Here is a 17273-nt window from a genome sequence, read left to right as displayed (position 1 = left end):
ATCAGGAAAAAGAACATAAGAAAGTCTGCTACCTTAATGCCTACTGAGGTTCAGGAGGGTGAAGAGAAAAAAAATGCTTGAGGTAAAAAAGAAACAAGATAGATGAATAGGACATTGTTTCTGCTCTAAGATATACTCCTCTCTGGTGGGTAGAGATCAGTTTAGGTAACTTCCTGTGTTATTTTCCTGCATAGGAATCTTGACTCAGAAAATACCTTACCCTGTGACCTTAAACTATGGATAATAAACCTGAATATACTTAACATTCAATTTCTTTTCAGTGATGGAGTGAATAAATCTACTTTGTTTTTCTCTTACAGATTGTCAAAGCATTAGAACATTTACACAGTAAGCTCTCTGTCATTCATCGGGGTAAGCATCCATGGCTGTGGCTTTTTATAAGTTAATTTCTTTGGCCAGGAGACTCCCTCTCCCACTTCCCCTCCCCTGCATAGATGGAAGTGGAAATGAGCCAGGCAAGAGAAATCAAGGGCTTTCCTTTGAGATTGCATAGCAAACCATGTAAGTAGTTGTGTTAGCATTCCGTTACTGTAATAAAATACCTGAGATAATCAACTTATAAAGAGGAAAGGCTTTTTTGGCTCACAGTTTTGGTAGTGTCAGTCCCGGGTCCATTGGCCTTGTTGCTTTTGGGCTTGTGGCAATACAGTATATCATGGCAGGAGCACATGGCAGAGGAAGCTCATTCTTCTAATAGCAGGGGGATGAAAGAGAGAGGAAGAGACCAGGATCCCCTTGAAGGGCATGGCTTCCATGACCTAATACCTCCAACTTGGCCCCACTTCTTAATGTTTCCATCATATCCCAGTAATGCCAAGCTGCCTTTGTGGTACACTTAAGATCTAAGCTGGCCAGGCGTGATGGTGTACATCTGTAATTCCAGCACTCTGGGAAGCTGAGGCAGGAGCATCATAACTCTAAGCCTGATCTGAGCAACATAGTGACTTAGTAAGATCCTGTCTCACAAAAACAAACCCTCAAACTATGGCTGGGATGTAGCTCTGTGGCCGGCGTTCTATTTCTAGTAACACACACACACACACACACACACATACACACACACACATATGAAGAAGGGTCCAAATTAGAGTAGTAGCTATTGTTTATCTTGGCTGAGGGCATAAGAAGACATGGGCTTAATATGATACCTAAATTCAATATGGAATACCTGTTACCAAACACAGCTGTGGGATGCTATTATCAATAGTTTTAGAGGAAATGATAAAAATGCATCTTGTATTGGCCATCATGCAGTAGCTTGTTAGAAGAGCATAATCATCAGACAAATCAAGACCCACATTTTAACAAGGTCCCCAGGTGATCCTTGTGCACAGGGAAGTGTGGAGAGCTTTAGAATGCAGCAGAACCCTTTCATACTGAGGAAGCAGGAGAGAATAATTTGCCTTTTCCTTCCTGCCTCCTTCCCGTCTTTATTTTTGGCCTAATATTTCTTCACCCATCCACTCACCCTCCTTCATGTTCATCCATTCATCCATCACCCATTTATCTCTTATAATCACTTATAAGGCATTTTGAATACAGCATTATAATAGATGTCCTGAGAGGTTATCTGAGAAAATTGTTCTTATTATAATTTTTTGTAGGGATTCTTGATAGGGAAATAAGAGAAATATATAAAAACTATGAGAAGACCTTAGAAATCGGAAAGCACCAAATATGGAAATAGTATAGGTAGAATGCAAAATAAAGAATTGATTATTACTGGAAGACCATTGCCAGGAACAGCTTCTTGGATGAAATAAATTAGTCAAGTCTTCAAGGTAACTAATGCAAAATGTTGATTACTAATTGGTCGTTATGATTTGGGTAATTCTTAAATTTTGTGTGCCTGGGTATAGTATAAAATGCCTTGCACAGTATGCCTATTATTATTAATATTTAATTGGTAGTATTAAAAATTGAAAGAATAGATGGGTGGAAGATGAGGACAGGAAAGTGGGAAGGAATCTAAGTAGGAAAAAGAATATGGAATTATTCATGGAGAATATGCTGTGTATATGTTATGTATAAAAACTGGCAAAATAAAATTCGTATATCAAGCTTAAAAGTAAAATTGTAAAGAGTAATTTGTAAAGCTCTTAGATTCAGCTTTTTTCTTCTTACCTTCCGTCTTTGATGAAAGTGTCACAAAGGGAAAAAATGACGTGTATTTGTTAAATCCATTGTCCAGAGATGATAGTGGCTTATCTTTTCGAGCATGTGGGTAGGTGGGTGCTATCTTTTTAGTTTTCAGGGGTGATCTAAAATCTGTTCATTAATACCCCTTCTCCCCTGCCCTGCCCTGTGGCCTGGCTATCTCTGGATTTATAATACATTACACTGCGGTAACCTCTGATACATCTCTGGTAGGGGTTGCTATCAAAGCCTGCTCCTTTGACCATATTTGATGTATCACTGTGCTGCAATGCCCTTTGATTCTTCAGTCTCTTACTTCCATATTAAATAAGCAATAGATTATTTTGAGCTGGGCATTTGACTCAGTAAAGTTGTTACTCTATATATGGGAGCAATGAAGATGATCACATAAATGGAGGAGACAGTGCTCTTCATTTAAGGAATCACAATCGCACGTGACACAGACAAAATATGAGGAAGAAAAATGCAGCTTTTCTGCATATAGAAGCAGTAGGCAGGGCCAGGGATTTAGCTCAGTGGTTCCGCTGCCTGCCTTGCAAGCGCAAGGACCTGAGGTTGATCCCCGGTACCAAAAAAACAAAAACAAAACAAGAAGCAGTAGGCAGTAGGTAACTGGAAGTCAAGGAGTGTGGTTACTTGGTGTAGAGCAACTTGGGGAAAGGAAGGTGAAGGACAAGTGGAGATTTCAGGCCCTCTGGTGGTAGAGAAATGAATCTTCAAAGCAGGCTGGAATGACAGGATCCCGGTTTTGCTTGTTTTCAGACGTCAAGCCTTCAAATGTGCTGATTAATACCCTGGGTCAAGTGAAGATGTGTGACTTTGGAATCAGTGGCTACCTGGTGGATTCTGTTGCTAAAACAATTGATGCAGGTTGCAAACCATACATGGCCGTGAGTACAGCAGCCAGGGGTGGCATCTCAAAATGCAACTGCCAAAAAGCCAGGCCAGGATGTAAGAAATAGATAGATGCAGACAGAAAATCGGAATGTGCCTAGGATTTAAGAAAACATTCTTTAGCACTTTATATTCTTAAATATTTCCCGTATGAGATCCTTAGTCACTTGTTTCATACACTTTCTTTGTTCTTTGGGTTGCTGTAACAAAATACCATTACTTAGGAAGCTTATAAATAACAGAAATTTGTTTTTTTGAGTTTTGGAGGTTGGGGACACCAAGATCAAGCACTGGCAGATTCAGTGTCTGGTTGGTGAGGGCTCATTTTTCTAGTTCTTCAGTGGTATATTTTTGCTGTGTCTCACGTGGTGGGAGGGGTGGGGGAATCTCTAGGATATCTTTTATAAGGTCAGTAACCCCATTCGAAAGGGCTCTACTATGATGACTAATCACTGGATAAAAGCTCCACCTCTTATGGGCACATAGAGATTAGATTTCATATATGGATTTGGGGGGATGAAAATGTAATACATAGCATATGTATTTTTAAAAAATCAAGCAAAAGGGGTATTTTGTTTGAAAATACATAAGAGTAATATGTGAAGCCCGCACAGTTTTCTACACCAAGTTGCAAGTGAGTGTTACCTTGTGAGTTGAGGGAGAATAAGTAAACAGAATTTAAATTACCTGCGCAGATAGTTGAGTTAGTCTTGAGTGAACCTCACAGCTCTGAAGATTCATTGTCATTAGCAGAGACCTTGGGTACATGGAACTTGTACCATATTCTGTTTGGAAATGGAGTTCTGTTTGGAAAGGAAAAGCTTCCTATCTATATTTAGCTCAGAGTTGCTTAGGTCTAGGAATACCAGATGGTAGCCTAGTAACCACCTTTTGGATTCTTTTTACTGAGCTTGGACTGTTGGTGTTTTTATCAAGGATAATTTTAGATGGGTAGAGTAGCTTTATAATGTGTATACTCTTTCTTCTTCACAATAAAAGTAAAATTTGTTGTGAAGGGAATATAAGCCTTTCTCTAAGAAAAGATGAACGTAGAAGACAGAAAACCCCATGGAGACATTGCTATTTATTGTAGTTACAGGGTCTTGGTCTGGGAGGCATGTTAACAGCCTAAAACATCTCACTTGGCAGCTGGTAATGTCCCCACTCCCAGTCTTTTTTGAGCTACAGATGTCATCTCAATTGTGCTTCCAGTGTCTCAGCTCAGTTGTCTGTCTCTTTTCCAGCCTGAAAGAATAAACCCAGAGCTCAACCAGAAGGGATACAGTGTGAAGTCTGACATTTGGAGTCTGGGCATCACCATGGTAGCGTGTGATAATCCTATGGGCTATGGGGTTTGAGCGTGCAGCTGGAATGGGGTGGGCTTTAGGACCAAGAAGCAAATGTCCTAAATGCTAGTCTTGGGCATCTTTTCCTACCTGAGATGACAGGTAATTTTGTCCAGAATATGTGGTATGCCTCCCAGGATGATTTTATTGTAGAAGTCTTGGATGGTGAGACCAAGTATATTCTAATGACATGATAACAAATAGGATGCTTTCCTTAGGCACAACATCCACAGGTATAAGATCAGTGATTCGAACTTTGATGATCATAAATTTTCAGTGTACAACTAAGATCTGGAATTTTCTGCTGTAGCCCTATCTTTTTCTCCGGCACAGTGGATGATTAAATCCTGGGAGTTATTTCATGTCCCTTCCCAAAAATTACATGAGCCTGTAACAGCAAAGTAACCTTTATTCAAGTCCAAAAAAGACTCTTCTGGTCCCAGGCTACTTTTCCTCCCAATTTTCCATTTCAACAAGTGACCTGCAGGTGGCAGCAGAGGCACAGTTCTGCAAGAGACTGGTTATGAATTCCTTCTCAGACCAAATCTTTTAAAACCGGGTTGCTGTACATCCTCAATGAAGATAAATACTGTTGGCTTAAAATTTTTATGAAGGAGTTTTATGAAGGAGTGTGGTGGGTTTTAGTGAGGGAATGAGTTTTAGATAGGTTTAAAAGGCTGTCTCTAAGAAGATAATATTTAAAAGCCCGTAGCACTAGCAGTTTGGGGAAAATTTCTAGAGAACAGGTTATTTGTTATTTTTTGTCCTCAGATAATCCTTAGACTTCAACTTTGTTTTTCCCTCTGGTTCTTCTGGAATGAAACACGGCTGACTCTTGAAGGCAGCCTTGTTTAAACTGATGCTTCCTTGTCTCTCACTTCCAGATTGAGCTGGCCATCCTCCGGTTTCCCTATGATTCGTGGGGAACTCCCTTTCAGCAGCTCAAACAGGTGGTAGAGGAGCCATCCCCGCAACTTCCAGCAGACAAGTTCTCCACAGAGTTTGTTGACTTTACCTCACAGTGGTAAGACAGCCCCATCTCCCATGCACAAGTGCTAAGGAAGGGGATGCACTCACGAGTTCCCTCCATTGGGTTGGATCCATTATGCATACATTCATTCATTCCGAGAGCGTTTATGGAGTATACCCTCTATGATAGAGAACATGGTGGCTGTGTCACCATCACCGAGCTCCAAGTCGAGGAAGGGTTTTCATTTATCAGTTATTATAGTACAGTAATACAATATGGAACATCCAGGGGTGGAGATACATGTTGGGTATCTGTGAAACTCAGAGAAAAGGCATCAAGATAGATTTCTCTGAAGAAAATAAATTCTGAGCTGAGATCATGTGAGTTGTCTTCCAAGCAAAAGGGAAATAGGAGAGGAAAGCTATTCCAAACAGGAGGAATATAAGTCAGAGTGTCACAAAAACAAGAAACTCTTCTATGAGAGTTGTAAGCAATTTGATATTGGTGGGAGCATAAAGAGAAATGTGGCAAGGTCTGTTGAAAACCTAGGGATGGGGAATAGACATAAAGAATTACTCTGGGTGAGAAGACAGTGTGAAGTTCAAGAATACTACTTAGGTACCAGAAGTCTTGCAGAACCTTGGCTTGTATAGAACACTCGCTAACTGTAGATATACTTGCTCATGAGGGCATAGTAGACAGTGTTGGGGGTCTGGGAAGAGAACCTAAATCATGTGGAGTAGAAAGTGGATCGGAGCCATAGTAAGGTGGTTAACTTTGTTGTCATAGAATTGTCAAGGTCCTCAAGGAAAGTGAGAGAGGGGATAGTGTTCTCCTGACAGTCAAGAAAATCTGCCTGCACTGGGCCATGAGGCTTACCATATCTTGGTAGTAATGACTACTGCAAGTGCTGGTGGGAAGAGGATGCCAAGTGTGAAGCACAAAATGGGACTGAGTTTATCTGGGCATTCTGCAAGACTAAATGATAACTGGGAGGAAGGAGGGAGTCAGAGCTGGTGGGAACTCCAGCTGTGGGCTCGGAGAGGAGCAACTCTGACCATTCACTACTTCAGAAGGTTCTGGGGCTCTGAAGGCTTCTTGGGATGCAAGGCAGTTGATGGCACACCTTCCTCATGGCATCATTCTTTGGCTTCCATCCACTTTTTGCAGAAGTTTTCTGAACACAGCTTGGGTTGGCCACATGATGAGACAAAGCAGCTCTCTGTTGTTTATGAAACTAAGGTCTCTTGGACTTTTTATTGGTCCTGGGTCCATTCTCAACCCTGGTCATAAATCCTAGTGATTTATGATGCTGTCCCATAGTTGTTGTTCCATTTGTTGCTGTTTGTTTATTTTAGTTTTGACTGATTGGCCAGAGAGGAGCTGTGGCAATAAGCTTTACTGCAGTGTGGTCAAGTGTCTGTAAAGTATACATCTGCTGGGATCCTGAGTTGTGTCCCCTGTCTGTTTTCCTCCAGTGAGTATGTGAATGTGGTGTGACATCTGCTGTGTTGAAATGGGTTCATGGATCTGATTTGGCTTCTGGATTCAAGCTCTTGGATTTGGTGGTTGTTTAGTTTTACCCTTTTTGCTTTATACTCAAATGTTTAAACATCACATAGGGAAAGGGGTGAGTCATCTTGCATTCTTCAGACCCACAGACCTCAGGAGGGTGGTAATGGGGAAGGACCTCACTAAGGGGGGTCTCTACAAACTGTCTTCTCCCCTCCTTTCATCCTTCTCCCACTTGTCCTCCTCTCCCTAGGATTCTGGGTACTTCAAGAAACTTTGGTAACAATGAGCATAGTGTAAAAAGTTTGAGAAAGCTGAGTTTCTGATTGTAAATCACTGGTTGAATCCAAATCCAGTGATTCTCAACTCTGGCTGCTCATTCATAAATTTCTAGCAAGGTGGCATTGTTCTGTCTCCTCTGAGATGTCTCACTGTCACCCTGAGAGATTGGAGTTCAGTTGGTTCAAGGAGAGGCCAGCATTTCAGGACGTTTCAAATCTTCTCAAGTTATCCTAATGTACTTCCTATGCTCTTTTTTACATACCTCATGAGAACATGGGTTTAAACATAAGCTCTGTGGACCTAATGCCAACTGTTCAAAATGCTTCTGATCTTTTGCAGTTTGTTAAAAAAAAAAATGATTCAATTACTTTATTTTTCCTTTGCCAATGTATTTTTTCTCTTACTTAGAATTTTGCCAAAGAATGAAAGCATTGAAGCATTTCACAAACATTTTAAAAATGAAGACGTTGGGGCTAGAAAGGTACCTCAGTGGTAGAGCACCGGAGAGGCATGTGCAAGGTCCTGAATTCAGTACCCAGCACACACACACACACACACACACACACACACACACACACACACACACACCCCAAAAACAACAACCTTTGAGAGATAAATGTTTTCTCCCCTTAGCGTATGCATACACGTGTGGGAATCCCAGACAATGGCAGTATTGCCCCTTCTCTAGGGACCACACTGTGCCTACCCTCTGGCCTTCACACCCACAGTAACCTCATGCTATCTCTCGAAAATCTCCAATTTTCTCACAGTTTTAGCCCCAGCTACCATTCATTTAAATTCATTTAAATATTCATTTAAATTTCATTCATTTAAATAGTTTTAAGCTCTAGACACGTTGTAGTTTCTGTAGTTGTAGTCTTCTATCAATCCTGTTAATTCTGTCACTTCATCACAGAAATATAATATCATTCCTGCATTCAGGAAGTCTGTTTATCATGCTTAAGGGGTTTATTAAAAATAACAATAGAAACAAAAATGACTTCAAGTTAGACGTCATCAGAGGATATATTTGTCTTCTTCAAACTTTCAGTATTATAACTCTAGTAGAATCTCAACCTTGAGAACATCAATCTTGTAGAAGAGCAAGTCACTTTTGTTGCTTTGGGAATTGAGAAAGAGCAGAGAGCATTACTTTTGAATTTTATGAGCAACCTTACTTAACCTCAGCTGGACTTGAGGAGAGTGTAGCCCCTTGTTTCAGATCCCAGATCAGTAACTTCTTTGCCTGCCAGAAATCACCAGAATATTTTCTTTGCTACCTCCTAAGGATGCGCAGTAAATTATTCTGAAGCCAACTGGGTTGAAGATAGGCACTTTTTTTTAGATCTTATTACTGATTTGGGTTTTTATGGATACAGTTTCATTTTTCATATATATTAACGTATGGCTACCTATCTCCCTACTCAGTAACAGTCTAGTTATGGCCTTGTTTTACTATTGAAAGTTTTAACTTTGGTCTGGAGTAAAGTGGAAAGAATAAAAAAGTGATTGTTACCAAAGAACACCTGTTTATTGATGAAGAATAGGATATGGCATGAAACATAACTCTTTATTGGCAATTTTTCCATTTTCCTTTTTGAGATGTGATCCAAATATAGGGTGAATGTTAAAAAATTTATTACAGTAAAAGACCCATTGTAAAGAATCCCCCTCAAATACTCCCTCTCACCTCGAATACACTCATCCCATTGTTCTTGCCATTCTCTGAAGCAGTTCTAGAGTCCTCTTTCATGTCTTTACTTGTGCTTTCATGGCTGCCTCAAAGCACTGAATTGATTCAAAACATTCAACTTTCATGGTCGTTTTGACCTTGGGGAAGAGCCAGAAATCGTATGGTGCCATATCTGGTGAGTAATGTGGATAAGGACACATGTAATGTTTTTATCAGCCTGTCTTTCCTTTAGATGACACTTGGCAGCAGCATTCACCATATTTTTTATCACACCTCTAATAGACCTTCACGAAAGAAGACTTCCAGACCTGCTTCAGAAATTGGCAAAAATGATGGGATACAGGTAGGGGAGTATTTTGAGGGAAATTAATGGCCATATTTTTTTTAACCATAATAAAAAAAATTAAACCTTCACTTTCTATTTTGACTACACCTCATGTAAAACTATAATGCTGAGACACATTTTTATCAAAAGCCCCCTTCTGAGTGATTGCTATGTTATACTTTTATGACATAGGCTGGGATCCTTCAGGAATTATCACGATGCCCCAGATCTTTGTGCTAAGTGGGGAAAGGGAACTACAGTTTTGGAAAGTGAAATATTTAATATCAAATTTTAAGGTAAGCACACCTATGTGTGTATCTCCTAATCTGTACTTAGGCTAAATGTGGGGAAAGGGCACATCCCTCACAGCCTCGGGAAGCTGCCGGAGCGATTGTGCTCCTTGGTGGGATACATCTTCTGGCGGTGTCACAGTGCTGCTTAAGTACTTCACGCCTGCAGCCTGGGGTCACTTGGTACTCACTGTCCTCTGGCCGCTCAGATGTCTCTTGGGTGACATGCAGTCGTGATATAAACCACTTACACATGTCCTCATCACGTCAGAGCCAAAGTTAGCTTCAGAGCACACACTTCTATTTCTCTTGCTGCTCCATTTCTTTTGCACTAGTATCAGAGAAACATCATCAGAAAAAAGAAAGGGAAGTTCATATGTTTGTTCCTATGAACTTGAAGAAAAAAGAAACGACTCCTTGAAACACTTTCTTTTTGTACTCATTTCCAAATAAGAGTACTGAGAGATATTTTTTCTTCTTTTTTCTCACATTTATTTTCTTAACATAGACATTTTAAAGAATTCCTAACGTGGGTCTCATTGAGCACAGAGGCTTGTTTTGAGCTTCATCATGGTAAAAGTCTAATGGAAAAGCCCAATGATAGTTGAGTTCTGAGAAGGGTTAACAAATGAGATTATTAAAAAGAAAAATGGAATCGTGGCAAGGTTATACTTCTTCCTATAGGTTAACAAAAGGAACTCACTGGCAATCAGCTGCTCACTGCTAAAATAGCCACACTCCTTTTTGGTTTTCCTCCAGGCCTAATTCAGAGTCTGAGTGCCCAGCTGACCAGCTGCTGGCATAGCGGAGTATGTTGGTGGTCCAGATGTCGACACTGTGCGACTCAGAGTAACTAGTATAAAACAGTGACAGTCAAATACAATCTCTTACTTGTTCACAGAGGACAGTAAAAAAGAGGCACTGGATATTTATTTAGCTTTTGACAAATGTATAGCTTGAGAGGCCCAATGTGTTTTTATTCTGTGGATGCAACAAACAGCCCTTCTTGGAAACTATCAGGGGAATTCAAACAGGCAGAAATCCTCTGGTGAGCACAAACTGGAAGCTAGCAATTCTCAAGATAGCATGGAGCTGTTTTTTAGTGTCAGCTACGGTCAGAAGTGTGTGTTGTGGCACTTGGAAGAAGAATTAGGGCAGTTAGCTAATTGCACACTTGAAAATGACAAGCCACTTGAAAATTCAAAAGCTTGACTTCAATCCCAAAAGAAATGGGTGTTGCTTTGAACTTTGCAGTTGTTATTTCGTACTGAATTTCAGGCACTTCCTATTAAACATGGAAAAGTTGCTTTTTTTTTTTCCCCTCCAACCTTATCCTGGGTATTTTGGTACTTACTGTCAGCACATGCTTTGAAGTGTTCTTCATTTAAAAGATGGGGGCAATGGTTATATCAGTTATATTAATTCAATAAACAGCCTTGCTTTGCTGTGTAAATATTTTTCATCAATACTCCGTAGAGCTTGGGGTGAACTTTGAGCTTTCTCAGGAGAGGCCATAAGTCAAGAAGTAACCTATTTGCTAGCAGTCTCTGAAGTTTCCAGAATCTTAAACATTTTATTAGGGATCAATGTGGGTATTTTTGCCTCATTTTTAAAATACAGATTTAAAAGAAAAAAAATTCTGGAAAAAAGTTTTGGAAAACTGTTCTGGAAGTGAAAGATAAGACAACCTGCAGGGAAAATCACTTCTACTTAGAAATGGAAGGCTTCAATCCCTTCAGCCTATTGGGAAGAGGCATTTTGTTATGTACTGAATACAAAGTAAAACATCATCAGCGTCGCAAAGATCCCTGGTTAGTACAAACGGCCATCATTTTAACACTGAAGATAAGCTTTTTCTTTGCTGGGCTAATCATTCCCTCTGTTTTGATGTCGATGGAGAAGTTTGCTGAGGTGCACAAAGAGCATATTTCAGATTCAGTGAGAGTTAGTCTAGATTCAAGCACCCAAAATCAGCCCCTTGAATATTGAGTGTGGATTTAATGTTGTATTTATGCTCCTCGTTACTGTTTTAGCAAGTTAGTTTGTTCAAACTATAAAGAAGAATTTCTGGGTTTTGATATAAGTTCAGTAGTAGGTGGAAATTTGGGGCCTTTGCATATTACTTGTGCATTTATTTACACCAGGATCGATGTGCAAATCAGTCATGCTCAAGAATCACATGTTTTCCTCTGTTTCCTTCTAGGTGAACTAGCTCCTGGACTTAGGCAAACTCTTGATTCTAGGGATAGAGGTAGAGAGGAGGTAGGAGGGAGGAGATAGTAGTGATGAGAATGTGCCCAAGCAACAGATGAAGCAGGTTTTCTTTTAAGTAAGTCCCATCTCAGAGAAGGAGACAGGAGGTGGCAACAAGGCCGCCCTAGGACACACGTTCCAGGGTTCCAGGAGCTCTGCACTAATGACATTTTGGATTGAATTGTGTTTTTGCCGGAGAGGACCACCTTATGCCTAAGCGGATGCTTAGCAAAATCTCTGGCCTCTACCAGAACATCTTGGATGCCAGTAACACCTGTCACTAGTCATACAACCCAAAATGCCTCTAGCTATTGCCCAGTGTCCCCTGGGGGGAAAATTACCTTCAACTGAGCACCAGGATCCAGGTACAGGCAGAGCCATATGTGGGAATTGCAAGGTCTCATTCATTTCACTCAGGCACACATTCCCATATCAACCTGACTTTGACTCATTCCTCTATCTAATGCACTCTTATTTTTATCCTCAGTTGAGATGAAACTTTCTCTCATAGGTTGTCTGGTCACTGAGGTCCCTAGGTCCTAGGTCTGTCCTCAATTCCAGGTTGAGTCTTCTGTCCTTACATCTGTTACCCTGTCTCAGGTTCCCTGGCTTCTACCCACAGCATTACCTGGAATAAACTGGTAGGCCGCTTTTAAGTTGTTTTGGTTCAAAATCTTCCTTTTCTCCATTTCGTTTTGTTTTAAACCACAGTTTCGCAAAGTATCTCAATGACTTCTCTCTCTTACGGCTCCATACTTTGCTCCCCTTGTTATGATCAGCTTCTATAGGGGGAGCAGATTTCATGTCACACATAGTAGGTCTCATTTACTCAAAATGACCCATTAGCATAAATCTTAGCAACCTAATTATCAGTCACATTTTGGTTCCTTCAACTCCAGGCAAAATTCCTTTCTATTCATGTATAATTTTTGGCCTAGTGGGTACTGGGGACTGTATGTTGCCTTTGAAATCATAGTTAAAAAAAAAATCATCTCTTTCTCCATTATATAATCTGTGATTCCAACTCCAAATAAACTCTTTCTTTCTTTTTTTTTCCATTTTAAGGCTGGGATGGATGGAGGATGGGGTAGGTTGACAACAGGGTTAGGGTTTGGTCTCTTTACCTTGTGATTTGTTTTACTATTTCCTCTGGTATCAAATGTTATCCAACATATATGTAAACACAGAGCTAAATGACCAGAGTCCACCTGACAGTAGGGCATGACCACAAAGCATTTCTAGGAAGAGTAATTCCTCAGTTGCTGACTGAGCGTGCTTTCTCTTTTATCACTAAAATGTAGTAAACAAATAGCGTACCTTAGAGACTTCATGCGATTATTGCTTCTATCTCAGGCAGGTTTGGTTAGGAATATATAAAAGTAAATTATACATTCAAGAGAACTAGAAGCAAGGAGAACCAAGTAGTTGAATACAGTGAAGAGATAATAAATGTATTATGAAAAACACTTGCAAATTTCTTTGCTGGTGGAGGTGGGATTACTAGCTGTCTTGAAAGAAAGTAGATATATGTTTGAAAATATAGTGGCTGTAGATCAGAAAAGATAGTTTGGTAAAGTATCAAAGGATAGTAGACAACACACACACATTTTTTTTTATTGAGTTATACCCAGAATAATTTAAAACATAATTTTAAAGTATAACAGAAAAAGAAGGTAAAGACAGGAGGCCTATGTTTTCAATCGTTGTTTTAAAAGCTGGTTATGGTCATTCTTTTATAGATAGGTATTGAAATCCTAGTTTAGTGAAAAGTAGTTTCTAGATTTAATTTGATTTATTTTTTCCCTTTAAGCTTGAAGAAGAATTCCAAAGAACGGCCTACATATCCAGAGCTTATGGTGAGTATTGTCAGTGTTAACATGTGCATGCTGAAGACTAGTAAAGTAACTAGGACATTTATTATGATGAAATGACCATATTGGCAGAAATGGTTCATTGAGACATAAGTGACAGGAATTGGACTCAAAAAAAAGAGTTAAGAGAGTTTCTGTCATCATACATTCTGTTGAAGTAATCTAAGAAGTTTTCTCCAAGCTGATAAATCTATTGCAATATAGACCAAGTTATGTCTGTAAATTTTATAGTTTCAAATTTCAAAGGTACTGGGACTCACAATTTACTAATATAATATTAAAGAAAGTCTGATTTAAGAGATTTCAGTAATGAGAGAAACTTAAATGCTCTGTGACTTATTACTTTTAGATAAAATGCCTGGGATTAATTAATTAGACGGATGTCTTCTTGGTGGGTGTCAAGGAAAGAAAGAATGCTTTCTTTTCTCCTTTTGGGTTTCACTTTGATGGAACCAAAAAGTAACAGAAAGCATTATTAGTTTGAATCTGTGACCTCAGTATTCACAGTTTACCATTTGCTCTATCAGGGAAAACAGGAATGAAAGCAACAGAAGTGTTTTGGTTTTTTTTTGGTACTGGGGATCGAATTTGGGACCTTGCGCTTGTGAGACAGGCACCAGAACCACTGAGCTAAATCCCTGGCCCATAGAAGCCTTGTTTTTAAATAGTCTTTCTAATTGTGATAACTAGCATTCTAAGCTAATTACAAATGATATTTCTGCTGCAGATGGAAAGGACCTAAAATCGACCGTGGTTTGCTCTGTCAAACTATTTGTTGAATGTAGGATAAATACATTTTGGTGGTGGTGGGGATATTATAAAATTCAGTCTACGAATTTGTGTTAATCCCTCCCTAGATTTGTTTCAGTGATCAAAGTCTTATTTTCAGTGGCGGAAGGAAAGTTACATTCATATGCAATCTCAAAAAGGAGAAGAGCAAACATTAATACCTTGTTGCTGTTGTTGCTACTGCTGCCACTGTTACTGGAGCACAGTTAAGTTACAGGCATGAAATGTTTACTTCCATCCAACCCATGAGCTGTGCTGTCTTTATGAACAGCTCAGGACGCGTTTTTAAAGTGCAGGTTGCTGCTGTCTAGTAACAAAGTGTGTGGTGAGGTGGTTGAGACACAGGAGAGCCTCGCTTGGAAAGGTCAAGTCAGGATAGGTCACAGAACACTGTCAGACACATGTGTATGCAATCCTTGCAACAAGTTATGTGGCTTTTTCAGGTCCTCTGGGCAAGCTTTGGTTGAAGTCTGGACCACTCTCCAGTTGGGTGAATTTGAATGAAGGCCATCTCCCTGGGCCACCATTGTTGCCTTTACAAAAGCAGTGCCCAGTGCTCAGCCCTCAACAACTTTATTCACCTAAGACCCACAGTTAAGGGAGAAAAGCAAATGAATAATGCCTGAGAATATCTTCATGTTCTACATGCTTAGATTGAATATTTCCTCTTGATTATTTTTTAAAAAATAGCCAGTCCGAGGCTTTTTCAGTTTTGACTTCCCTTTGTTGGTAGGCTTCTGCAACCCCTAGGACAATGATGGCGAACTTTTTAGAGCTTTCAATGATACAAACAGCCTGCTGTGGCACACGTGCCAAAGGTTCACTGCCACTGACCTAGGGCATTTTGAAATTAATTTTGCAGAAAGTGCAATAGACATAGAGAGATTCCAGTAGGATCCTAGGGAGTCAGCAACTGTATTTTAAAGTCTCCTTGTTTTGTAACTAATTTCAGAGAAAAGAACATTTTCTGGCTGTTTAAAATGCAAAACATTTTTTTTTTCTTTCAAGGGACCTTATCATAAATTTCATTGTAACATACTTAAGGAAAAGAAATGCAGATTATGCATTGGAGACTGATGTTGAATTCTACCTTTCCATTATATTCTAGCACTGTGATTTTCTTTGGCATACATATTAATGTTGTAAGGTCTTGGGGGATTTCCCTGCCTTCTCCTTATGGGATTAGTCTTTGTGGTACTGGAAATGGGCTTGCCTTTTAAGACCCTAACTATTCCCTGCTTTTCTGAGAATTGAGGTTTTTAAATGGAAAATCTGAGCCCAAACTCCCTGACTTCAGCATTGAGAAATAATGCACCAAGAAGCTATTGTTTAGATTTTAGAAGTTTACAAAGAGGTAGGGAAGAAAACAATCATTTTTCCAGATGAAGTACAGAATAATTAAGGCTCCATCTTGTACCTCTCCTAGAAATCCCAGGTAGTTTTTTTTTTCTCCCTTGGATTGAGGGATATACATGCTTTATGATGGTCTTATTTGGTTATTCTCTCAAACTTCTCCTGGGAAGAATCATTCTGTAGGATTTGTTCTTCTGGAATAGGTATTAGCCAACTTTTTTTTTTAAGGTCTAGATAGTATTTTAGGCTTTGTGGCCATGCAGTTGTGGTTACAGCTACTGAAGTCTGCTGTTGTAGTGTAGGAAAGCCGCTATATTCAATATGTCAAAGAAAAGAAGGGGGTGTGGCTATGTTCCAATAAAAATCTATTGAAGTATCAGGCAGTGGCCAGATGTGGTCTGTGACCACGTTTGCTGACCTCTATTCTACATGCCAACCACCAAAAATGATAAACCAGTTCATTCAAATGATTGCCAGGTAAGGTGATAATGTTCTGCAAAGATCGTAGGAAGTTCCAGACTGAATTGAAGTATGAAACAAGGGTGCCTAAACCTACAGCAAATGGCAGTCTCGAGGGATGAGGTGTTGTACGTGGGCTGTGGAGACCTGATAGTGACTGTGGCTTGTCCTCTCTTCTGGCAGCTGCCCGTGCAGCTCTACATTTCCTTCAGGCCCAACAGTGAACATAAATGGTGCAGTGTTCTACTTTCTTGTCCCTGACTCCTCTTTTGGGAGCCTGGAACTCTGGGCTGGAGATTATTCAAGGCACCTCATTTGCTTACCTCCAGGTTGCCGTCCTTGCTGTTCTTAGTCCATAGCTTGTAGAAGGGGTGGGGTTCCCTCCCAGCTTTTTGGAGCCTCAAAACCCACAGGAAAAGGTACATCACACTTTCAGTTGTGACATGCCTACCTGCTTTTTCCTTCCCCTGCTTTCTGGCTCTCATAGGATATTCCCAGCCTGGGAATAAACTAAGAGATACCTCAAGATTTTTTTAATTGAAAACTTTACTTCAAGTTATTTAATTCACTTGTAAAGTCAGAGTACATCCACTGAGCAAATAGCAGCAGAACAAGAGGCAAGATGGGGCCGACAGGCATGGGAAGCAGCCATGAAGACAATCTGAGGTTTGGTGTGTCCTGTTTTGATAGTAAAAAGCTTTTAAGTACATTGAAAGATCTCCAAATGCCAAGAGGATGTGGGAAAGCTTAATAACCATGATGGTAAAACACTTTGTAAGTGTGCTATGTAAGTGATCAGTAATCCAAAGTACTGTTGTTACTTGGTAGTTGAAAGAGCTCAGACGAGAGACTATGCTTCTAGAAATCCAGTTAAAGTCCTGAGTGAAAGGCTCTGGGGCAGCACCCAACCTGTATCCTCAGATGGGAAAAGCAGAAACCTTCCTTTCTGCTTCCTGAGTCATGTTCCTTAACAGTGACCACCTCCTTTCTTTTAAGTTTTGTTTCTTTGTTCCATCCCCATTGTATTCTTAAAACTTCCACAGGTGGTCATTCGTGTC

The 17273-nt window shown here is 39.9% G+C and overlaps 1 protein-coding gene across 7 annotated transcripts in view; it reads left to right on the top strand.

Annotated features, from left to right (window-relative positions):
* The window catches only part of Map2k6 (mitogen-activated protein kinase kinase 6), a 195993-nt gene that overhangs the window by 165879 nt on the left and 12841 nt on the right, over positions 1–17273 (top strand). For all 7 annotated transcript variants that reach the window (XM_087208572.1, XM_021248612.2, XM_087208573.1 and 4 more), the window contains 5 exons: positions 321–372; positions 2941–3068; positions 4317–4394; positions 5303–5442; positions 13554–13599. In XM_087208572.1, the coding sequence (XP_087064698.1) occupies positions 321–372; positions 2941–3068; positions 4317–4394; positions 5303–5442; positions 13554–13599 (444 nt within the window). The remainder of the gene's footprint in view (positions 1–320; positions 373–2940; positions 3069–4316; positions 4395–5302; positions 5443–13553; positions 13600–17273) is intronic.

The sequence above is a fragment of the Heterocephalus glaber genome, unplaced genomic scaffold (genome assembly GCF_053883595.1).
Source record: "Heterocephalus glaber isolate CG9 unplaced genomic scaffold, H.glaber_assembly_v1.0 deba00000937, whole genome shotgun sequence".
NCBI lineage: Eukaryota > Metazoa > Chordata > Mammalia > Rodentia > Bathyergidae > Heterocephalus > Heterocephalus glaber.
Note: the sequence above shows the minus strand (reverse complement) of the source record. Positions and strands in the feature narration are given on the sequence as shown.